We start from the raw sequence: 17543 nt of genomic DNA on the forward strand, positions 1-17543 counted from the left end.
TTCTGGACAGCTGGCACCTGCCTAGTGTGGATAAAGAGGTTATTTCCATCAGGAATAGCTATTGATCTCACTTCTGTTGTCCCCTTCATAATAACAGGGAGCAGGCCAGATGGTTTAAGGTTCTGCTTATTTCCCTTTCAGCTCCCTGTGCAACTTTAGGGCTGAAATCAGCTTCGTGAAGCATTTCCGGCACACGGCTGTTGAAGTCTCTGGCTTGCATACCATCCAAAAGCCCTATTTGCAACAAAAGCAGATGAAACAAGAGGAGGCATATGTGTCCTTGGTCCAAGTCCATGAGTGTGAAACAGTTTACAGTATCTAAAAACATCACTTTTTCAGAATTTAACTTGCTATTCCTCCTAGAACCTGATAAATCCCAGCATGACTAGTGCTCTGAGCACAAATACCACATTCCTGGTTCATTTCAGTGAAGCTAACTGAGAAATATGAGGCATCTCAAAGCTTGTAAAACACTTAATAAAACACCAACAGCTCTGAAGATGCCACCATTTATCATATTAATCAATATCAATCTACTGATGTTTAATGTAATTTAAAAGAAAAAATCCATTTGCAAGTCATTTCTGGTCAAACATTTGCTCACTTTCATACAGTTTCACCGGATACAAGCCTGAAAATGCTGGCACAATTGGAGAAAAGCTGACACCTATTCAGGTTGGTTTTAAGTGCAGTAACAATCAGAAAACATTAAACTTCACAAAACTTAAACATCAACTGGAAAAAAGTTTCACGTGCTGCAAATTATTTATGTGTTTACTCATCTTTTTCTTCTTTTTTTTTTCCCCCCAAATTTCGTTTCAATTAAGAGTGTATTGTTCAATTTTTGTTTCTTGCTAAGAACTGGTGAAAATGTGATATACTTCTTTCCCACATAATCCTTAAGTGCAAGACCTAGTTTATCAGCCCTATTGATTGCCTGTCACAGCTTAGAACCCAACTGATAGAGTTACCAACTATACAAAAAAAATTATTGATAAAACTGCAGCCAATTAATTCCAGCTTAATTCCAGCTATGATGTAATTTTCATCTCCTGCTCATATTCTGGATTATGGTTTTAATGTCTTCTGTGATTGCTTCTTGGCTACTTTCCACACTGTTTTGTGGCTCTCCTCCTGTTCCCTGGAGATGCTGTCCCATCTCTCCCCTCTGGAGAGGTGGCTCTCCCCGGTATACCTTCAAACAGGGCTGCAGGCCTCTCTTACTCTTTTGAGCAACTTGAAGAGTTTGGAGGGAGACTTCTTCAGCTCTGAGTGCAACTTGGCTTACTGTACATGCTGAACATTTTGTTAACAACCAGCTTTATGGTTTGTCACTACCATACTTTACCCATACCATTTGTGGATGACTCTGTTGTCCTCCAAAAGCAAAAGGACCCAGACAAATCTCTTATGTTTGCCCTAGTTGCTGTCTTTTCTCCACTGGTGAAATGCTTAGTGCTACTCATTGTTTGCTGTGTAGGTCCAAACCATGGCATTGGTAAACAGCTCTACAGAGGCAGTCAGTGAGGTCCTGGTGACAAGTTCATATCTGGGCCATTGAGTGAAAACAGAATTTGCAAACAAATTTTTGCACAGTTTGGTAGCCCGTGAGAGAGTTAGTCCAAAACACCAAGGAACATCTTTTAATTAAAGCATGAGTGAAAAAAAATGCTTCAATTACAGTCTCAGATATCATTACCAATAATGGCAACATTTTGAGCATGCTTCCCCATGTACAATTTTATAATTAGATGCATGACTGTCTACAGTGAAAGCACCTTCCTTGCTCACATAGTGACCACTATGCAATGACACTTTGCTCCATTAGTCTTCAGTCTTCAGTATCGTGGTTTTTTTATGATATTCCAATGCTTGGTCAAGTCTGATCCTTTTAAATTGTAAGTGTCCTCATTGCTTTTCTCTACTGGCCTGTACTGGACTTCTAAGACCATCCTGCCAATACAAATACAGGTCCACACCCAGATGCCACTGTGACAGCTTGTAAACATTCTATCCACTGACATCTGTACAGAAAATGTACACATTCTCTTTGGAACAGAAGTACTGAAACAGAGGTTTTGGTGGTGGTTTAAAAAGTATTATTAGACAGAGGAAAACTTGTTCTTTCAAGTCAGATTCCAGTTACTTGGTAAACAGTATCACCTGTGTTGACTTTGATATTGAAGATATACATCTCATGAAGGATGACATAAAGTATTCATCCTGAGCCTGCAGGAATGCTGAGGACTTCTTTAACTTGTCCAATAAGAAGTTATGGTCCTCAGCTGCTCATGTTTGGCTTGTGCACTTATTCACATCTATGTTAACTATGTACATTCGCCCATAGCTCTCACTTCAGACAGCTGGAGAACCTGAAATATCCACAAAATCAGACCTTCAGAGCAATAGTAAAAGTCCATGACTTCAGCATCGCCTACAGAATAGCTCTTGCCACAGGTATTTCCAGGTACTACAATGTTTTCAGCTCTGATATTGAGTCTCCTGAAGAACGAGAATAAATGATGCAGAGCAAATTACAGTGCATAAAATGAGCAGACCCAGTTAAAAAAAAAAAAAAAGTGACTTCATGGACATAGGTGGCGGCGCACATGGATTCCTCATGCTTAGGAGGAGCATTGTTCTGACTTTGTAAATACAGAAAAATCAGACACCTCCCCAAAATTTGAACAGGAAACAAGACCTACAGTTCTATTTAAAACAAAGTTTCAGAAGTGCTGGTCACCAGTACCTCCTGCTGCTGCAATTTTCATATATGCCATCATATAGAACTTTTCAAATTAGGTTGAACAGATCATAAATAACGTGGTTTAGGGAATAATCTTTCAGCTTGGATGAACTGTAGAGATGAGTCATTGTAATATTTCTTTAACTGAAATTTCATGTCAAATTTCCCATCTTAATGGATGTGACCTTTCTGTTTAAAATTCATTGGGCACCAACAGGACAGTGAGCAACACCAACAGCTAGTGAGCATGGCACAAATGCCTTTTTCTGGAACAAGATAGTAATGTTTATCTGATGCTTTGGTATCCTTCAGAGGGACAGACTTCTGAGTTCTCTCATAACAAGTGATTTGTTTCTACCTTCAAATGTCTACCAGAGGCTTCTACTGACTTAAAGATAATCCTCCTGTTTCCATACAAGGTCAGGAGTTGGGCTGAGCTATGCCCTGAATAAAAGCCTCTGCCTGACATACTGTGGCTAGAGTATCTGTCCTGGCGCAAGACCTTTGGCTACAGGGCATGTTGTTCAGATATCTTAATTCCGCAGGTAAGTTCAGCAGGATGGTGACCTGTAATATTTGCAACAGAAGCTACTCACACCTTTCCTACCACACGCAAAGTATTTTCTCATTTCAAACAAGTGAGTGTGTTTGTTCCCACCAGGAAGGGAATCTGCAGTTTTGATCTGGTAAAAGCCTTCAGCCATCAGTTTCTGTATAAGGTCACTCCCAAAAGTCATTTGGGAGGAAAGGGTAATCAAACAACACTTCCTAAAATATTTATTGTTGTGTTTTTGGTTTTTTTATTTGTTGTGTTTTTATTATGCATTAGTTGAGGAAAGAAGCGGATTTGAACTCTGCCCTGCAAACAAGAGAAAAAAAAGTACATTTACAAACTGTGAAGGTTAAAACATATCCCACACCATTCAGAAGGGCAACCTTCCTATGGGGGACTTAAAGGCTTATTACTGAGCAGTTCTGCTTGTTTCCACCTATGTGGAGTGAAATGCCTCACACTTTTGACATTGCCTGTGCCTTATTTTGAGCAGATGAGCATGGTCTTAATGAACCATGTTGAGGGTATACAAAAACCGCTTGGAAAGCACAGCATTGAAATATTCCATATTTTTTCTACAGTGTCTCGGCTCCCACCTTAGAAATACTGGCACACTTACGTAATTTCTTCTTCCTCTTACCCCATTCCTTGCAGCACAGTCTTTTCTTTCCTGATCTTTCTAGTAGCTCTGGATCACTCATCTTACCCAGTCTCTGTAGCGTGTCAGCACTCCCATGGGATGGGGCAACTCTGTGGACTGGCAAAACAAACTGCTTTCCAGACTTACAGTGACAATAAGAGGGAAGAGATACTTTCCTAAACACTTGAAAACATTTTCCATGAAACCTTTTAAGTGATATCCGGCAGGTCATACTCGTTTGAGGGTAGTTAGGGCTGCCATGTGGCTGCAGAAGACTCCAAGAAGACCCTTGGAGATTGTTGTAAAGTCTTAATATGAGAACAATATAATGGATGTTGCAAAACATGCTAGAAGAGGGAGAAGCTGCTGATGTGCAAGATGAGGAGTAAAGGTATGTACAGCATGTGCAAAGACAAAAGGGATGATAGGTTTGTGAGTGGAAAGAGTACAGAGGCCTGAACTGGAGAAACAGAAACAGGTCCCAGGGCATGGGTGGGGAAGATTAGAGTAAATGAGAACAAAATGAGAAAAGAAGCACAGAAACAGAGACTTGTGTAAGTCAAACTGTGTGAGAGAAAACATCAGATGACAGGGCAGTGCCAGAAGACAGCCTGTTGGGAAGCTAATGAATAACAGCAGCAAAGGCACTGGGGCAGGAGGCAGTTGAAGTGAGAAGAGTGGGTGAGCTTGCAACCAGTGGGACAGGCTGGCAGAGATCCTCTCCATCCCTCCAGAAGCAGGAAAACAGCTGGAACCAGAAACTTTCTTTATTCAGTGGCTCGGAGCTATTCCGTAAATCTGTAGCAGCTAGTCTTGCTGTGCCTGGCATGAGGAAAGCAACAGCTATATTCTGTACAGGACCATGGAACAGGTAGCTCTCTCAACAAAAAAATTAGCTGGAGGGATAACCTTTAGTGTTAGGTCATTGGGGTGAATTTATTTCAGCCAGCTTAGCTTGAACTCTAGTGACAAAACAGACTGTAATGCCTAATCCAATGCCTTGATTTTGCAAGCCGAGCTGTGTGGTGTTGAGGGTGGCTGTTGTGTGAACTACAAGCCCAAGGGAATTGGCTTGTGTTCAAAACAAAGGGAAGTGATGGTGGTGGTAGAAGTGAATCTAAAAAAAAAAAAATCCAGAATAAAAAGTGTTTGGGGCAATAGCATGTGAGGGCCACTGCTCCTGGCTGCTGCTCCCCTTAACACATGGCTCATAGGGATTTAAAAGAGGAGTTGCAATTGAGCCAAACCAACAAGCAAGTTTTACAAGGTGTCAAAGGTTTAATTTTGAAATCGCGCTGGGAATCCGGTCTCAACCCAAGGCAAGCCCTTCAAGTATGTGTTTAACTGGGAAAACAAGAGTAATCCTACTGACTGTAGTGGGGTTAACTATGCATATACAGTGTAGTGATGATTATAGCCTGAACTGAACTACATGGAGAAGTGAGGCTGTAAACAGGGGCCATTCACCACAAACCCACTTTGTTTTGTGGGTTTTTCTTTTTTTATGTACCAAAGACTTTTCAGATTTGATGTCTTTCTCCCAGACATTTTAACTTCTAGGTTTCCTTCAAGAGCCAATCTGTTCATATCCTAAAACTCTGCACACTGAACATCCTCCCCAGTGTTCTCATTCTTTCCCTTGCATTCTCTACGGTGATAAAAAGGTACTCATATTTCTGGGGTTGTTGTCTTTGTTTTTCCGCCCGCGGTTCCCGCCGGAGCGCGGGGAGCCCTGAGCTCCGTCCCGACGGCCGCCGCCGGGTACCGGGGCTTTCAGCAGCACCAGTCCGGGCCGTTCCCATGTGGGCAACCCCGTCTGTCCGGACAGTGCCGCCCATCCATGCCGTGCCACTGTCGCTCATTCCAGAGGGTCCTGCGGCACGGTCCCCCGTCGTCGCCCAGCTGCGCACCTCGGAACCTTCCGTCGCATCGCCGCCCCCAGCTCCGTCGCGGGCTGCTCGGTCCAGCAGACGGGAAAGGGCCGGCCCCCGCCCCAGGCAGCTCTCCCGCGGCCTCCGAACACCGCGCTCCGCTCCCTGCGAGGCAATCGAGGGTCCTGGCACCGCCCGCCCCATCGGAGCCGCCGCTGCTCGGGCTTAGCTCGGCTGGGCCAAGGGGAGGGACGGAGGGACACCCAGGGCCCCTGTCCCGGCCCAGCCCGACGTCCCGCCCTCACGCGCCTGCACTCCCCCGCGCCGCCGCCTCGTAAGTAGAGCGGGGCGCGGGCCGGCACCCGACGCAGAGCGCGATGGGCGCGGGCGGCGCGCGCGGGCTGTACGTGGGGCGCAGGGCCGCCGCCCTGCTGGCCGCCACGCTGCTGGCCCTGCTGGTCGCGCTGCTGGCGCTCGCCGCCCTCTACGGCCGCTGCCGGCAGGAGGCGCCGCCACCGCCGCCCCCTGAGGCGACCGTCGCCTCCGGCCCCAACGCCCCGCCGGGGCCGGCGACCGCCGCCGGCTCTGGCGCCGTCCGCCGCCTACCGCGGCACCTTCTGCCGCTGCACTACGACCTGGAGCTGTGGCCGCGGGTGCGGCCGGGCCAGGCGGGACCCTTCGCCTTCGTCGGGCAGGTGAACATCACGGTGCTCTGCCGGCAGGAGACCGCGACGGCGGTGCTGCACAGCTCTGGACTGCGGAACCGCGGGGCTGCCACCGTTCGCGGACCCCTGTCCGAGCCGGGCGCCGCCGTGGAGGTGGCGAGGCTGCGGCAGGAGGAGGCGGGAGAGATGGCAGTGCTGGAGCTGCGAGGCCCGCTGCGGGCCGGGCGCCGATACGTGCTGCAGCTGGGCTTCCAGGGCCGGCTGCAGGAGGACCTCGACGGGCTCTTCCTCACTCGTTACATCGACCAGGGACGGAGCAGGTAGGCGGCGGCGGCCGCCCCGAGAGCCCCGCACCCGTCAGCTGACGGTTGCAGGGGTCTCCCAGCCCAGCGGCGGGGTCGCCCGCGGCGCCCAGACAGCGGCCGCAGCCCCAAGAGCTGTCGGGTCTCCAGTGATAGAGTTTTAGGTAGTAACAGGGCGGAGTGGCCCTTGCTGGAGCAGCTCACAGCCGTGGGGGACAGGAGAGGTGGCTGCCCAGGGCAGGGCAAGATAAGTTTGTCAGAAATTCAGGTCCGTGCCCCATGATGGTCACTCACCACCCCAGAGAGCATTAGCTAGGTTGCCGTGGCTTTCCCTCAGTAGCTGACTGTCCACAGCACCGGCTCGTGGTGGCTTGCAAAGACCTGAGATGGCTCACAGAGACCTGTTTGTTTGCAGAGGACAGTGAGAAGCACCTGCTCCAGAGTTAGTCTGGAAGGGCTCCGGAGGGTCTGTCAGAGTGAGATCTGCCTTTTTTGCAGAGGAAAGGGCCTATCTCAACTGGTCAGCCAATGTCTTCTGGATAGCATCAAGTCTCTCTGTACCTTTGATTGGCAGTGAGGAGTTGGATACCTATGCCTGGTTCCTGGGAGCTGCAGTCCACCTCAGAGTTGTCATCCCGACCCCACTCATGTCTGTGTAGCACTGACATCTCCTCACCTCTACCTATGTATTTGAGGAGCATGTCTTTATCTGTAACCCAGGATTTCGGTTGTGTGGTTTGGGCATAAGTTTTGAGGTGTTGACTACATGCAGTTTCAGAAGGATGGTGGAGCAGGATGGGTGGCTGCTTTAGGCAGCTGGATTTGGTAGGTGCCGTTGCACATGAAGTTGTTTGTCATCAACCAACCAGTGATTTCCTCAGGTAGTGTTAGTAGAATGCTTTCCTTTTTGTTTTCTTTTGAACTGCAACATCAGTACTGGGGCAGTGTGAGCTTCTTGAGCAGCCAGTCACCTAAAACACATTTCCACCCTCACCATTATGCTTGTTGATTTATTTACATACCAGGAATCTTCTCAAGGTAAATTACATTCTAAATTTCTGGATGTGAACCTTGCTAAAAATAAGTGAAACTTAAGGTCATGATTTAAATAGTTCCAGAGGAAGAAAAGTTTCTCAAAACAGTTCTTTAAAGGAAAGGCAAATAAATTGCTTGTTATAAAGTTATTTCATTTTAAATAATTAAAGGTGCAGTGGATTGCTGAAGATCAGCAGTTGGTGAGCCAAAAGGAAAACTAGACTTAAAATCCAAGTGTTTCTGGCTCCTGGCCTATTGATGAGTCCACTAAAATAAACTGCTCTCAGCAGTTCATAGACTTCTTGTTCAAGCAGGTGATATTTAGTTACCTGGAAGAACGGTGCATATCGCTATGTGAGTAGTAATAGTATGACTGCACAAAATAAAGCTAATAGATTTAATTGAAATGGAGAGGGGCTGTGTGGCTTTTCTGCAACAATGAGTTGGCTTTTCAGCTGCCAGCTCCTCTGTAAATCTTTGCAGATACCATTGTCTGACACAGCTACAAAATGTAACTTATGCAGGCTCCTATTCTTTGGTAAGAAAAAGGAGGTAAGTTAGTTAGCCTTAGAGGAAAATGCAGTATTGGTAATAAGTATTTGTAGGAAACATATTCTGATTTTCATCAATTTCTATTTCTTCATTCACTGTCATTCACAGGATTATTTTTATAATTTTTGAGTTAAGGAAAATCTAGAATACTTAATTTACATAATTTTTTAAAAATCCAAATAAGGAAGAAAGGAAGAAGCAGTCATTTAATACTGTATTAGTATGCTTTCTGATGCTGTATTAATTCTGTCAAGAATGCTGTATTTAATCAGGAATTAATCAAGAATGCTGATGCTGTATTAAAATCTATGTAAAAAACCACGGAGTTAGACTATGACACTTTTTATTCAGACTGTGTAAAATGCAGAGAGGATCCGGAAAAAAAAAAAAGCTATTATCATCTGTGCTGCCATGATAGAAAATAAGGAAAAAAGTCTTAAAAAACACTTTAAAATAACTTGTCTAGTTTGATTTTCGGTTCTTTAGAGGGTTTATGACAATTGTTCCATTTTGTTCTTAGTTCATCACAAAGCAACCATGAAATGGGAGACTGTAGTCTGGTTAAAGAGGTGCCAATGGTATTTAGACACTGAAATATGTCAAAAGAAATCTATTCATTGCAGATAGAATGTATTGTTTTAATTACTTGTTCCTGGCCCACATTCCTGATATTCTTGAATGGATTTTGCATATCTTTTCTGCTTTGAAAAGGCTTTCTCTGAACTGAGAGTATGAAACACTATCCAGTTATTTTTTCTGCAACTGAGAATTAAGTCATCGCTTTACCAGCTGTTTCCTCATCTGATGGGGTCCAGTTACACTGAAAGGGTTGGTACAGTCTCTAAGCTCTAGCAAGCTGTTTATGATGGAAGAAGTTGGATTCTAATGGATTATCTAGGTATGGAGCCACTTAAAAAACATTTAGTGCCTTTCGGCTGTCAGTACAAAGTGCATTACTATCCTGTGAGGAAACTACAGTTTCCTTCATATTGTCCTGTAGCTCCTCTAAAATGACTTGTACCTGGCTTCAGCAGACTTTTGGAGTCTGATTCCTGCATAAGCTTCTAACTTCAGCACCTAACATAAACCACCAACTGTTAACAGTGTTCTATTCATCTGCGGTTGTGCAGGTTCCTGTATTTCTTGCATGCACTAGATGGCTTAGTGATTGGGTTTGGGTTTTGGGTTTTTTTTTGTGCTTGTGGAGCCTCTAGAAACCTCTCGTTTCAGAAGAGTTTAAGCAGAGAAGGGCAAGCTTGCAGAAGATAGCTAGATCATAGAGAGAAATTAAATCCATGGGCTGAGCTTTGTCAGTGTCTGTTTTCTGGGTCAGATATCCTCGTTGCTCTTGGCAGGTTGGCAAAATTAGCTAGTTGATCCAAAGTACTATGCTCTGTCATCTTTCCAAGTCAGAGCCAGAGCATACTGGTGAGGTCATGTGAGAAAGCTTTTTGCAGAGACAGCTATTTTCTGAAGTGCTAATCTCACCTCTGTGGTAAACAGAATAAACAAAAGCCCAAACTTCACTGACTTTTCAACATGGAAATTGTTACCAATTTGATTCTTGATGACTGCATATGTTTTCACTGTTGTTGACGATTTTTACTACCCACTTGATCCAGACTTATACCGAAAAGGAAACATTGAAAATTGGGAGTACTCTTTTATAGTCTGTGTCTGCAATGCTTGCAGATGCAGCAAAAGTAAAAAAGTAAAGAAGGGATGCTCTCACTTCTCACCAGCACTAACTATTTGAAAGCTTTCCTGTTGAAATGGGAATCTCTGTTCTGCAGAGAGCTGAGAGAATATATGCCAGGATCTGGGTAAGGAGAAAGATAGAGAAACCACCTTTGCAGCACTGGTTTAAACATAACAAAATCCATCACCATTCTGTGTGGAAATCTTGCACTGCTGTGTGTGATCTCATTTATACTGACTGCTCCAGGGAGTAGACGATCCCCATGGAGTGTGCCATAAAGTGCAGGCTGTATATCAATGTCCACATCAGTGTTTCAAAACCCTTTGAGAATTTTGTTTGTTAGCCACATCCTATGTAACTTCTATAGAATAGTTAGCTGGATAGGGCTGGTATTAACAGGCATCCCCAAATGCAATCAGATGCAGTATCTGCACAGATCAGTTGCTTCTGCACCAATTACTAGAAAGAAGGTAAAGGGGATTAGAACAGCATCAGTACAGTTAATTGTGCCTCTGATTACAGACTCTGAAGTTCTTAGCTCTGTTTTATATCAATCTGTGTGTAAGACCATCAAAGACATGGGACAGAAATCAGAGCAAATAACAGGTTTGGTGTGTTCTTGGGCAACGTGTTAGCATTGAGCCCCGTTCACCTGAAAAAGGGACTGGGTGTTGCGGACAGCTACTGCACAGAACAGGATTCAGCTCACTGTATAACTCCCTTACTGTGAGCCACTTCAGAGTTGTTTTTACCATTTACTTGTTATATATATTTAAAGTGGAAAAAATCAGAAATAAAAGATGTTAGCATACACACCATTCTTCTGTCAGTATTACAAAAAACCCATTTTTATGAGAAGAGATTTTTAGAAGAATAGCCTTTTTGCATCAATGTGAAACATTTCTTCTATAATTATGCTGATTTTTAGCAAGGGAGGCAGTGTCCACATTCATGTACTACACAGATTGAATGTCTCATTTTCTCTTTCTTTCTTTTAACTGAAAATAATAAAAAAAAAGGAACCTGTGTAATGTAAATTGTGGAAGATTTAGGCTAAGAGATCCCATTATCTGTTTGTTTCTTGTTAAGGCTCTGATTTTTTGTTTTACTAGGGACAGGAGGCATTATATAATAAGAAAAAAGAAAATTAAATCTGTGCACATAACTGTAGGCTGAAGAGAGGAATTTATTTGTCTGCTTAGGCAATGTCAGTCTTTAAAAAAAAATAATTTCTGTTTAGACAATTTCTTTTGTGATAATATTCCAATGGGTGAAAAAAGTTTGCTAGTAATTCAATTCATGTTAATATCTTCACCCTGAAAACCAAAAAAGCAACCAAGAAGAAAGCCTGAACAATGACTCTGGACATATGAGGTGATGTGTATATGAAGCACTAGTTATTTGTGTAACATGCATGAAACATTGCCATTTTTAAAATTTGTAGTCCTACTGAAAAATAACATTTAGTCCATCCTCATATTTCTTTTTTATATATGCTATTTTCTATTCTTCAACAAGAGTTTCTTGTGGGCAAATTTGCTAAGTGTCTGTATCAGTTTCTGCTCAGGGAGCGACTGCACTGGTGGGAGGGGAAGTTGAAGTTGTGTGGTTGCTCAGTGTTTCCTGGAACCAAGCTGCAGTCAACTGCACAACTGAACGCACAGAAACATACTTTGCTGCATGAGAAGAAAAAGAGTATTTTCAGTGTCTAATTCCCTCGATGAAGTGACCTGTCACTGTTGCTGCCCCTGTGCAAACCCAGCAGAAGTTTAAGTCACTTTCTGTCATTGGACAAGGTAAAGGAGAAGAGGAGGTGGTACTTCTTTCTCAGGTTGAACTTGAGCTGTATTCATCAGGGCAGCTGGCAGCTTGCACAGTGCACACTTGACTCTGCAAGGAATCAGGTCCATAAAGAAAATCTTCCTGCACTGACAAGCAAGAAGTCACATACACTGTGCTCCTGTCTCTCTCAGCATTCTGCGCTTCAAAATAGATGTCATGGTTCTAGCAGTCATTGTACATCAACGTGTGTTCAACATGGATTCTTTGAAGTGTCATAAGTTATGTTACGGTCCAGCATCAGATATGCCTGCTAAATGCAAAAAGTACCATGTTCTGAGGGTACAGTGCTTTTACATAGGTGTCCTGTTGATATTAACTCAGTTCCCCCACATCAGCAGTGAAGATGGCATAGTGCAGATGAGCTGCTGATGCCATCAGCACTGGGTTGGTTAGACTGGCTTTTGTCATGGTTTGACATGAAGCTGTTTCAGGTTAGGGGGAAGGGGCTGTAAAGATGGCTCCTGTAAAAAGTTACTTGAAACTCTTCGCAGCTCTGAGTCAGACTCACTTCTGTGGCTGAGACAATTAGATGCCTCCATGATCACTTCTTAAGAAGAAGTCAGAAGTCAAGGGTTCTTCTTGTTCCTTCTTCTGTCCTTTTTTCTTTTTTTCCATCTAGTGGTGGTGCAAGGAGTTAGGAGAGAGAGAAGCAACCATGCAGACTCCAAGGTCAGTGAGGAAAGAGGAGGTGTGCTGCAGCAGAGACTCCCCTGCATCCTGCAGAGAGGACTGGTGAAGCTGAGATTTGTTTGCATTTTGTTTAAGACCCTGCATCAGGGGCAGTGACTCACTTTGCTAAAGACCCTGCATCAGGGGCAGTGATTCTCTTTGTTAAAGACCCCGCACTGGGGGCAGTGACTATAGCCAAAGGAGGTCATGTTCCGAGGGAGGGACCCTATATTCATAGAACCTGTAACTGTGGGGAAGAACCCATGCCAAAGAAGCTCATTAAAATTTTACCCAGAAGAGGCTGTGTATAAAACTATAGACATGTATAAACCCGTTTGTACTTGATGTTGACTAGTTAGAGAATACCTCAACCACAGCTGAAAAATACTAGCTGTGTGATAGTAGTGAGGCCACTGAAACAGGAGATTATGCCATCTGTATATGTTCAACTGCTGGCAACTACTTGGCTGACACATATTGAGCTTTAAAAATCATTATGTATACTTTTTTTCTAATTCCTGGTAAAGATGCCCTAATGTGAACAACCCAGAGGTACAGCTGTTCTTTGAAACTTTGGCTACGGACATGGCAATTTATGTTTTGATTCTGTCCAATGTGTGTTGTAGGAGAAGAGTGATAGACTTAGACCCATCTGATCTAGTAGTTCATTAAGTTCTAGTCAGTAAATTTAGGTATGTAATATATTTGATAAGTACAGATGGATTGTCAGTCAATACTATTGACTACACTTAAAGTAGGTATCGGATACAAAGATTATCATCCAAGTTTACCATACATATCTTAAATCTAAATGCAAGCAAAAAAAAAAAAAGTCACCAACTCACTGATGTCTGGTATTAGATAAGGGATCTCTTGGCCTGGAGGAGTGATCCTGAGAGGTGTCCCTACTCAAGGGGAGATCCCCGCCATGCCAATCAGCTGCTGTGGAGGGAGAGCTCTACAGACCCTGATGGGTGCAGATAATTGTAGCATAAAGTAGTTGATTTATAGTTGGATTTTGTGCTGTTAATACAGTTTCTGCTGCTTATCAGCCCAGTCTCCAGCCAAACTTGCGTTTTTGGTTTTGTGCTAACTTTTCACCAATAGCCTGACACAGCAGGATTAACTTTGGTTAGGCCTACTTGCTGAGCACAAGCTGAGTGCACTTGCTGAGCACCAAAGTTCAGCTAGTTCAAACAGGAGGAGTGCATTCATCACAGCATGTCACAGAGATCTGTCACAAGCGAGGCAAGACTCCAAAGTGTCAGGTAGAAAAAAGATTTTCCTGGGTTTGCCAGTGCACTGGAATAGCACTGATACTGCTTTCATTGGGATTCTTATCTTTGTGATTTGACAGAGGTGTGCAAGTGCATGTATATGCAGTTACCCATCAGCTACCTAAAATTTAAATTTTTTGTTAAAATGTACTATTAAAGCAAGTGTATGCCTTAGAGAGAGGAGCAGGCATACAGAGGGAATCTAATTATAAAATTAAAGTTGGACATCATATCACTTTTGAGCAGTGTCCATCTGCATGCAAAACTTGAATCAACTGTGTCTTACTAAAGCAACTAGAAAAGCTCAGTTATTTAAAATATGATCCCTTGAAAAGGTCTGTATGGAAAAAAACCACAACAAACCACAACCTAACTAAAAAAGTCTGCTTTTCTCTAGAATCATCAAAACTGATCTGTCCTTTGTGTGCAAGGATTTAATTGTGGCTTTAAATAGTAACCAGACCTTTTTTTCAAATCTGTGTATCTATGTGATTCACTTTTTGCATTTTCTGATTTGATATTTTTATGCACTATATCTTGACTTTGATTGGCTATAGCATGCTGGGCTAATCTTACTTGTATTTTTAATACAGTATGCTGATTGCCTCTCAACTAGAACCAACATATGCCAGGACAGTGTACCCATGTTTTGATGAACCTGCTATGAAGGCCACCTTTAATATCAGGATTGTCCATGACCCAAGCTATGTGGCTCTTTCCAACATGCCTGCTATTGGTAGGTAAACAACAAGTAGACTTACGAGATCTTTTCCTCCTAAATCACTTTTTAAAAGATTATAATTTATCTGAATGGACTATATATCTTACAATACAGCAATGTTCTGTTGTCCATGTGCCTTGAAAGTGCACAGAAAATTTGTGCCTGTTAACTTAATAATTTGGAGGCAGTTATTCTTACTTAGTGCCTCTGATGGCAATAATTCCATAGTTTGTCAGTGGTGATGTCTTCTCCTCTGGTTGCCAAAGGCTGCACAGGTTTGATTCCTGGCATTTACTGCTCAATCAGTGTCTGTCCCACTGGGTGACTTCTGCTTAAAACAAAACTGCAGCTGCCTTATGCAAAGCCTGAAATTATGTTATGAAGGAATTCTTCTCATTCTAAGTAGATTTTATATATGTATTTACATCATACAAAAGTTTGTTTTACCAGTTAAAGACACTATAGCCTCCTGTGCATGTGCAGAATAAGGAGTATAATGTTCTGGAGATGCTGCTTCTGTCTCTTACTGAGATCTTGTGTGAGATGCATGTGGGATAAAATAAGATTCCAAACAATGTCTGTGAATTAATATTCTTACAGGAATCTATTGGATCTTTTGCCTTCTTCTTAATGTCCTTTTTTTTTTGGCATTTCAGTGCCATGAATCTTTATTTTTCATCTAAATATTTTCAGCTATAAAAAGGAAGGTTTATAAGATTTGCCTGGAAACTAAGTAACATAGAAATTATGGATGAGTTGCTAGACATGTTTTGGGTTTTTTTTTTTTTTCCTGAGAATCTTATCTATGTCTCATTTACTTGGAAGTAAAGCACCTGATTAAGTATTTCTTAATTCTTGGCTGTATATGATCTGTATTTTAATCATAATATATCATACAATTTAGAAATATGCAGCATGGCATAAATTGTTTGCCGTTTACAGAATCAGAGTCATAGAATGGTAGAGCTTGGAAGGAGTCTCTAGAGATTATCTAATCCTACCTCCTGCTAAAGCAGGTCCACCTAGGTCAGATCACACAGGAACACATCCAGGAAGGTTTTTGAAAACCCCCAGAGGAGACTCCACATTCTCCCTGGACAGCCTGTGCCAGGGCTCCCTCACTCTCTCAGTAAAATAGTTTTTCCTTATGTTTAAATGGAACTTTTTTTGTTCCAGCTTTTGCCCATTACCCCTTGTCCTGTCACTGAAAACAACAGAAAGAAGTGATGCCCCATGCTCTTTACATGTACCTTCTAAATACTTGTAAGTATTAATGAGATAGATTCCCCCTCAGTCTTCTCTAGGCTGAACAGTCCCAGGTCACAACCTTTACTGATATGAAAGATGCTACAGTTCCCTGATCATTTTGATGGCCCTGTGCCAGACTCTCTCCAGATTTCCCTCTCCCTCTTGAGCTGGGGAGCCCAGAACTGGACACAGGACTCCAGATGAGGCCTCATCAGGGCAGAGGAGAGGGGAAGCAGAACCTCCTTTCACCTGCTGGACACACTCTTCTTGATGCATCTTAGGATGCCATTGGCTTTCTTGGCCACGAGGGCACATTGCTGGCTCATGTTCAGTTTATTATCAACCAGGACATCCAGGTCTCTCTGCAGAGCTGCTCTCTGGCAGGGCAATCTCCAGCCTGTACTGATGAATGGGGTTGTTCCATCCCAGATGTAGCACTCTGCACTTGTCCTTGTTGAACCTCAGGAGGTTCCTCTCTGCTCAATTCCCAAGCCAGCTGAGATCCTGCTGAATGGCAGCACAGCCTTCTGGAGAATCAGCCAGTCCTCCCAGTTTGGTGTCATCAGGGAACTTGCTGAGGGTATACCCTGTCCCCTCATCCAGGTCGTTGATGAAGATGTAGAACAAGACTGGCCCCAGAACTGATCCCTGAGGAACCTCACTGGCCACAGGCCTCCAACTCGATTCCATGCCATTGCTCACCACTGTCTGGGCTCTGTCATTCAGCCAGCTCTCCATCCACCTCACTGTCCACTCATTGAAGCCTAAGTGCCTGAGCTTTCCGATGAGAATGTTGTAGGAGGTGGTGTTAGAAGCCTTGCTGAAGTCAAGATACATGATACCCACTGCTCACCCCTCATCTAGCCAGCCAGTTATGCCCTAATAGAGGGCTATCAGGTTGGTCAAGCAGGGTTTCCCCTTGGTAAATCTGTGTTTACTCCCCTTGATAACCGTATTTTCTCTTCATGTATTTACCTACATCTTAAAACTGACACAGTGTGGTATACTCCCAAGAGTTACAAAGCTTGAGGGCATATTTGATGTTTGCATGGAAGGTTATGATCCTGATACATGGCAGTAGCAAGGAACCTGACTGCTTGCCTTCTACCAGAAATGTAAAGTTAGTGCAGAAATGCAGCATATCAAAGAGAGGTGGAGCAATAATTTTAATATTTCTGTGATATGTTTTCTAGACATATCTGAAATGAAGGATGAAAATGGAAGCCTGTGGACTGTTACTACATTTAACACTTCGCTGAAAATGTCAACTTACTTGACTGCTTTTGTGATTTGTGATTTCGATTATATCACCAGAACTGAACGAGGAAATGAGGTAAATATGAGCCTGTCTAAAACATTCTGGCAGCTTACAAGTTTACAACATGTCATGGTTTAGCAAGGAGCAGCTTTTGCTTGGTAACAGGGGGAGCGGGTTGCAGTGAAGATGCGGTAAAGAGTTTGTGGACTCTCCCCTCCGCCCCGGCTCCTGGGTTCACACCCACCTCCGGCCCAGCTGGGCCAATCTGGCACCTCTGCCATCACTATTTAGGGACAGGAATTTGAAGTGCTGGCAGGAGGTGTAAGAGTGATACAAGGTGGAGGTGACCACGTGGACCCCACAGTCAGAGGAGGAAGGAAGGAGGAGCAATAGACCAGAGACATCACTGCAAGCCATGGTGAGAATGCAGGCTGTACCCCTGCAACCCATGCAGGGCTGTGGCAG

The 17543-nt window shown here is 43.6% G+C and overlaps 1 protein-coding gene across 1 annotated transcript in view; it reads left to right on the forward strand.

Annotated features, from left to right (window-relative positions):
- The first annotated feature begins 6187 nt into the window (after nucleotides 1-6187).
- LVRN (laeverin) overlaps nucleotides 6188-17543 on the forward strand; it is a 40969-nt gene continuing 29613 nt past the window's right edge. Inside the window, exons 1-3 of the mRNA XM_062018791.1 lie at nucleotides 6188-6795; nucleotides 14445-14587; nucleotides 17014-17153. Coding sequence (XP_061874775.1) covers nucleotides 6188-6795; nucleotides 14445-14587; nucleotides 17014-17153 — 891 coding nt within the window. The remainder of the gene's footprint in view (nucleotides 6796-14444; nucleotides 14588-17013; nucleotides 17154-17543) is intronic.

This window comes from Colius striatus, chromosome Z (assembly GCF_028858725.1).
Source record: "Colius striatus isolate bColStr4 chromosome Z, bColStr4.1.hap1, whole genome shotgun sequence".
Classification (NCBI taxonomy): domain Eukaryota; kingdom Metazoa; phylum Chordata; class Aves; order Coliiformes; family Coliidae; genus Colius; species Colius striatus.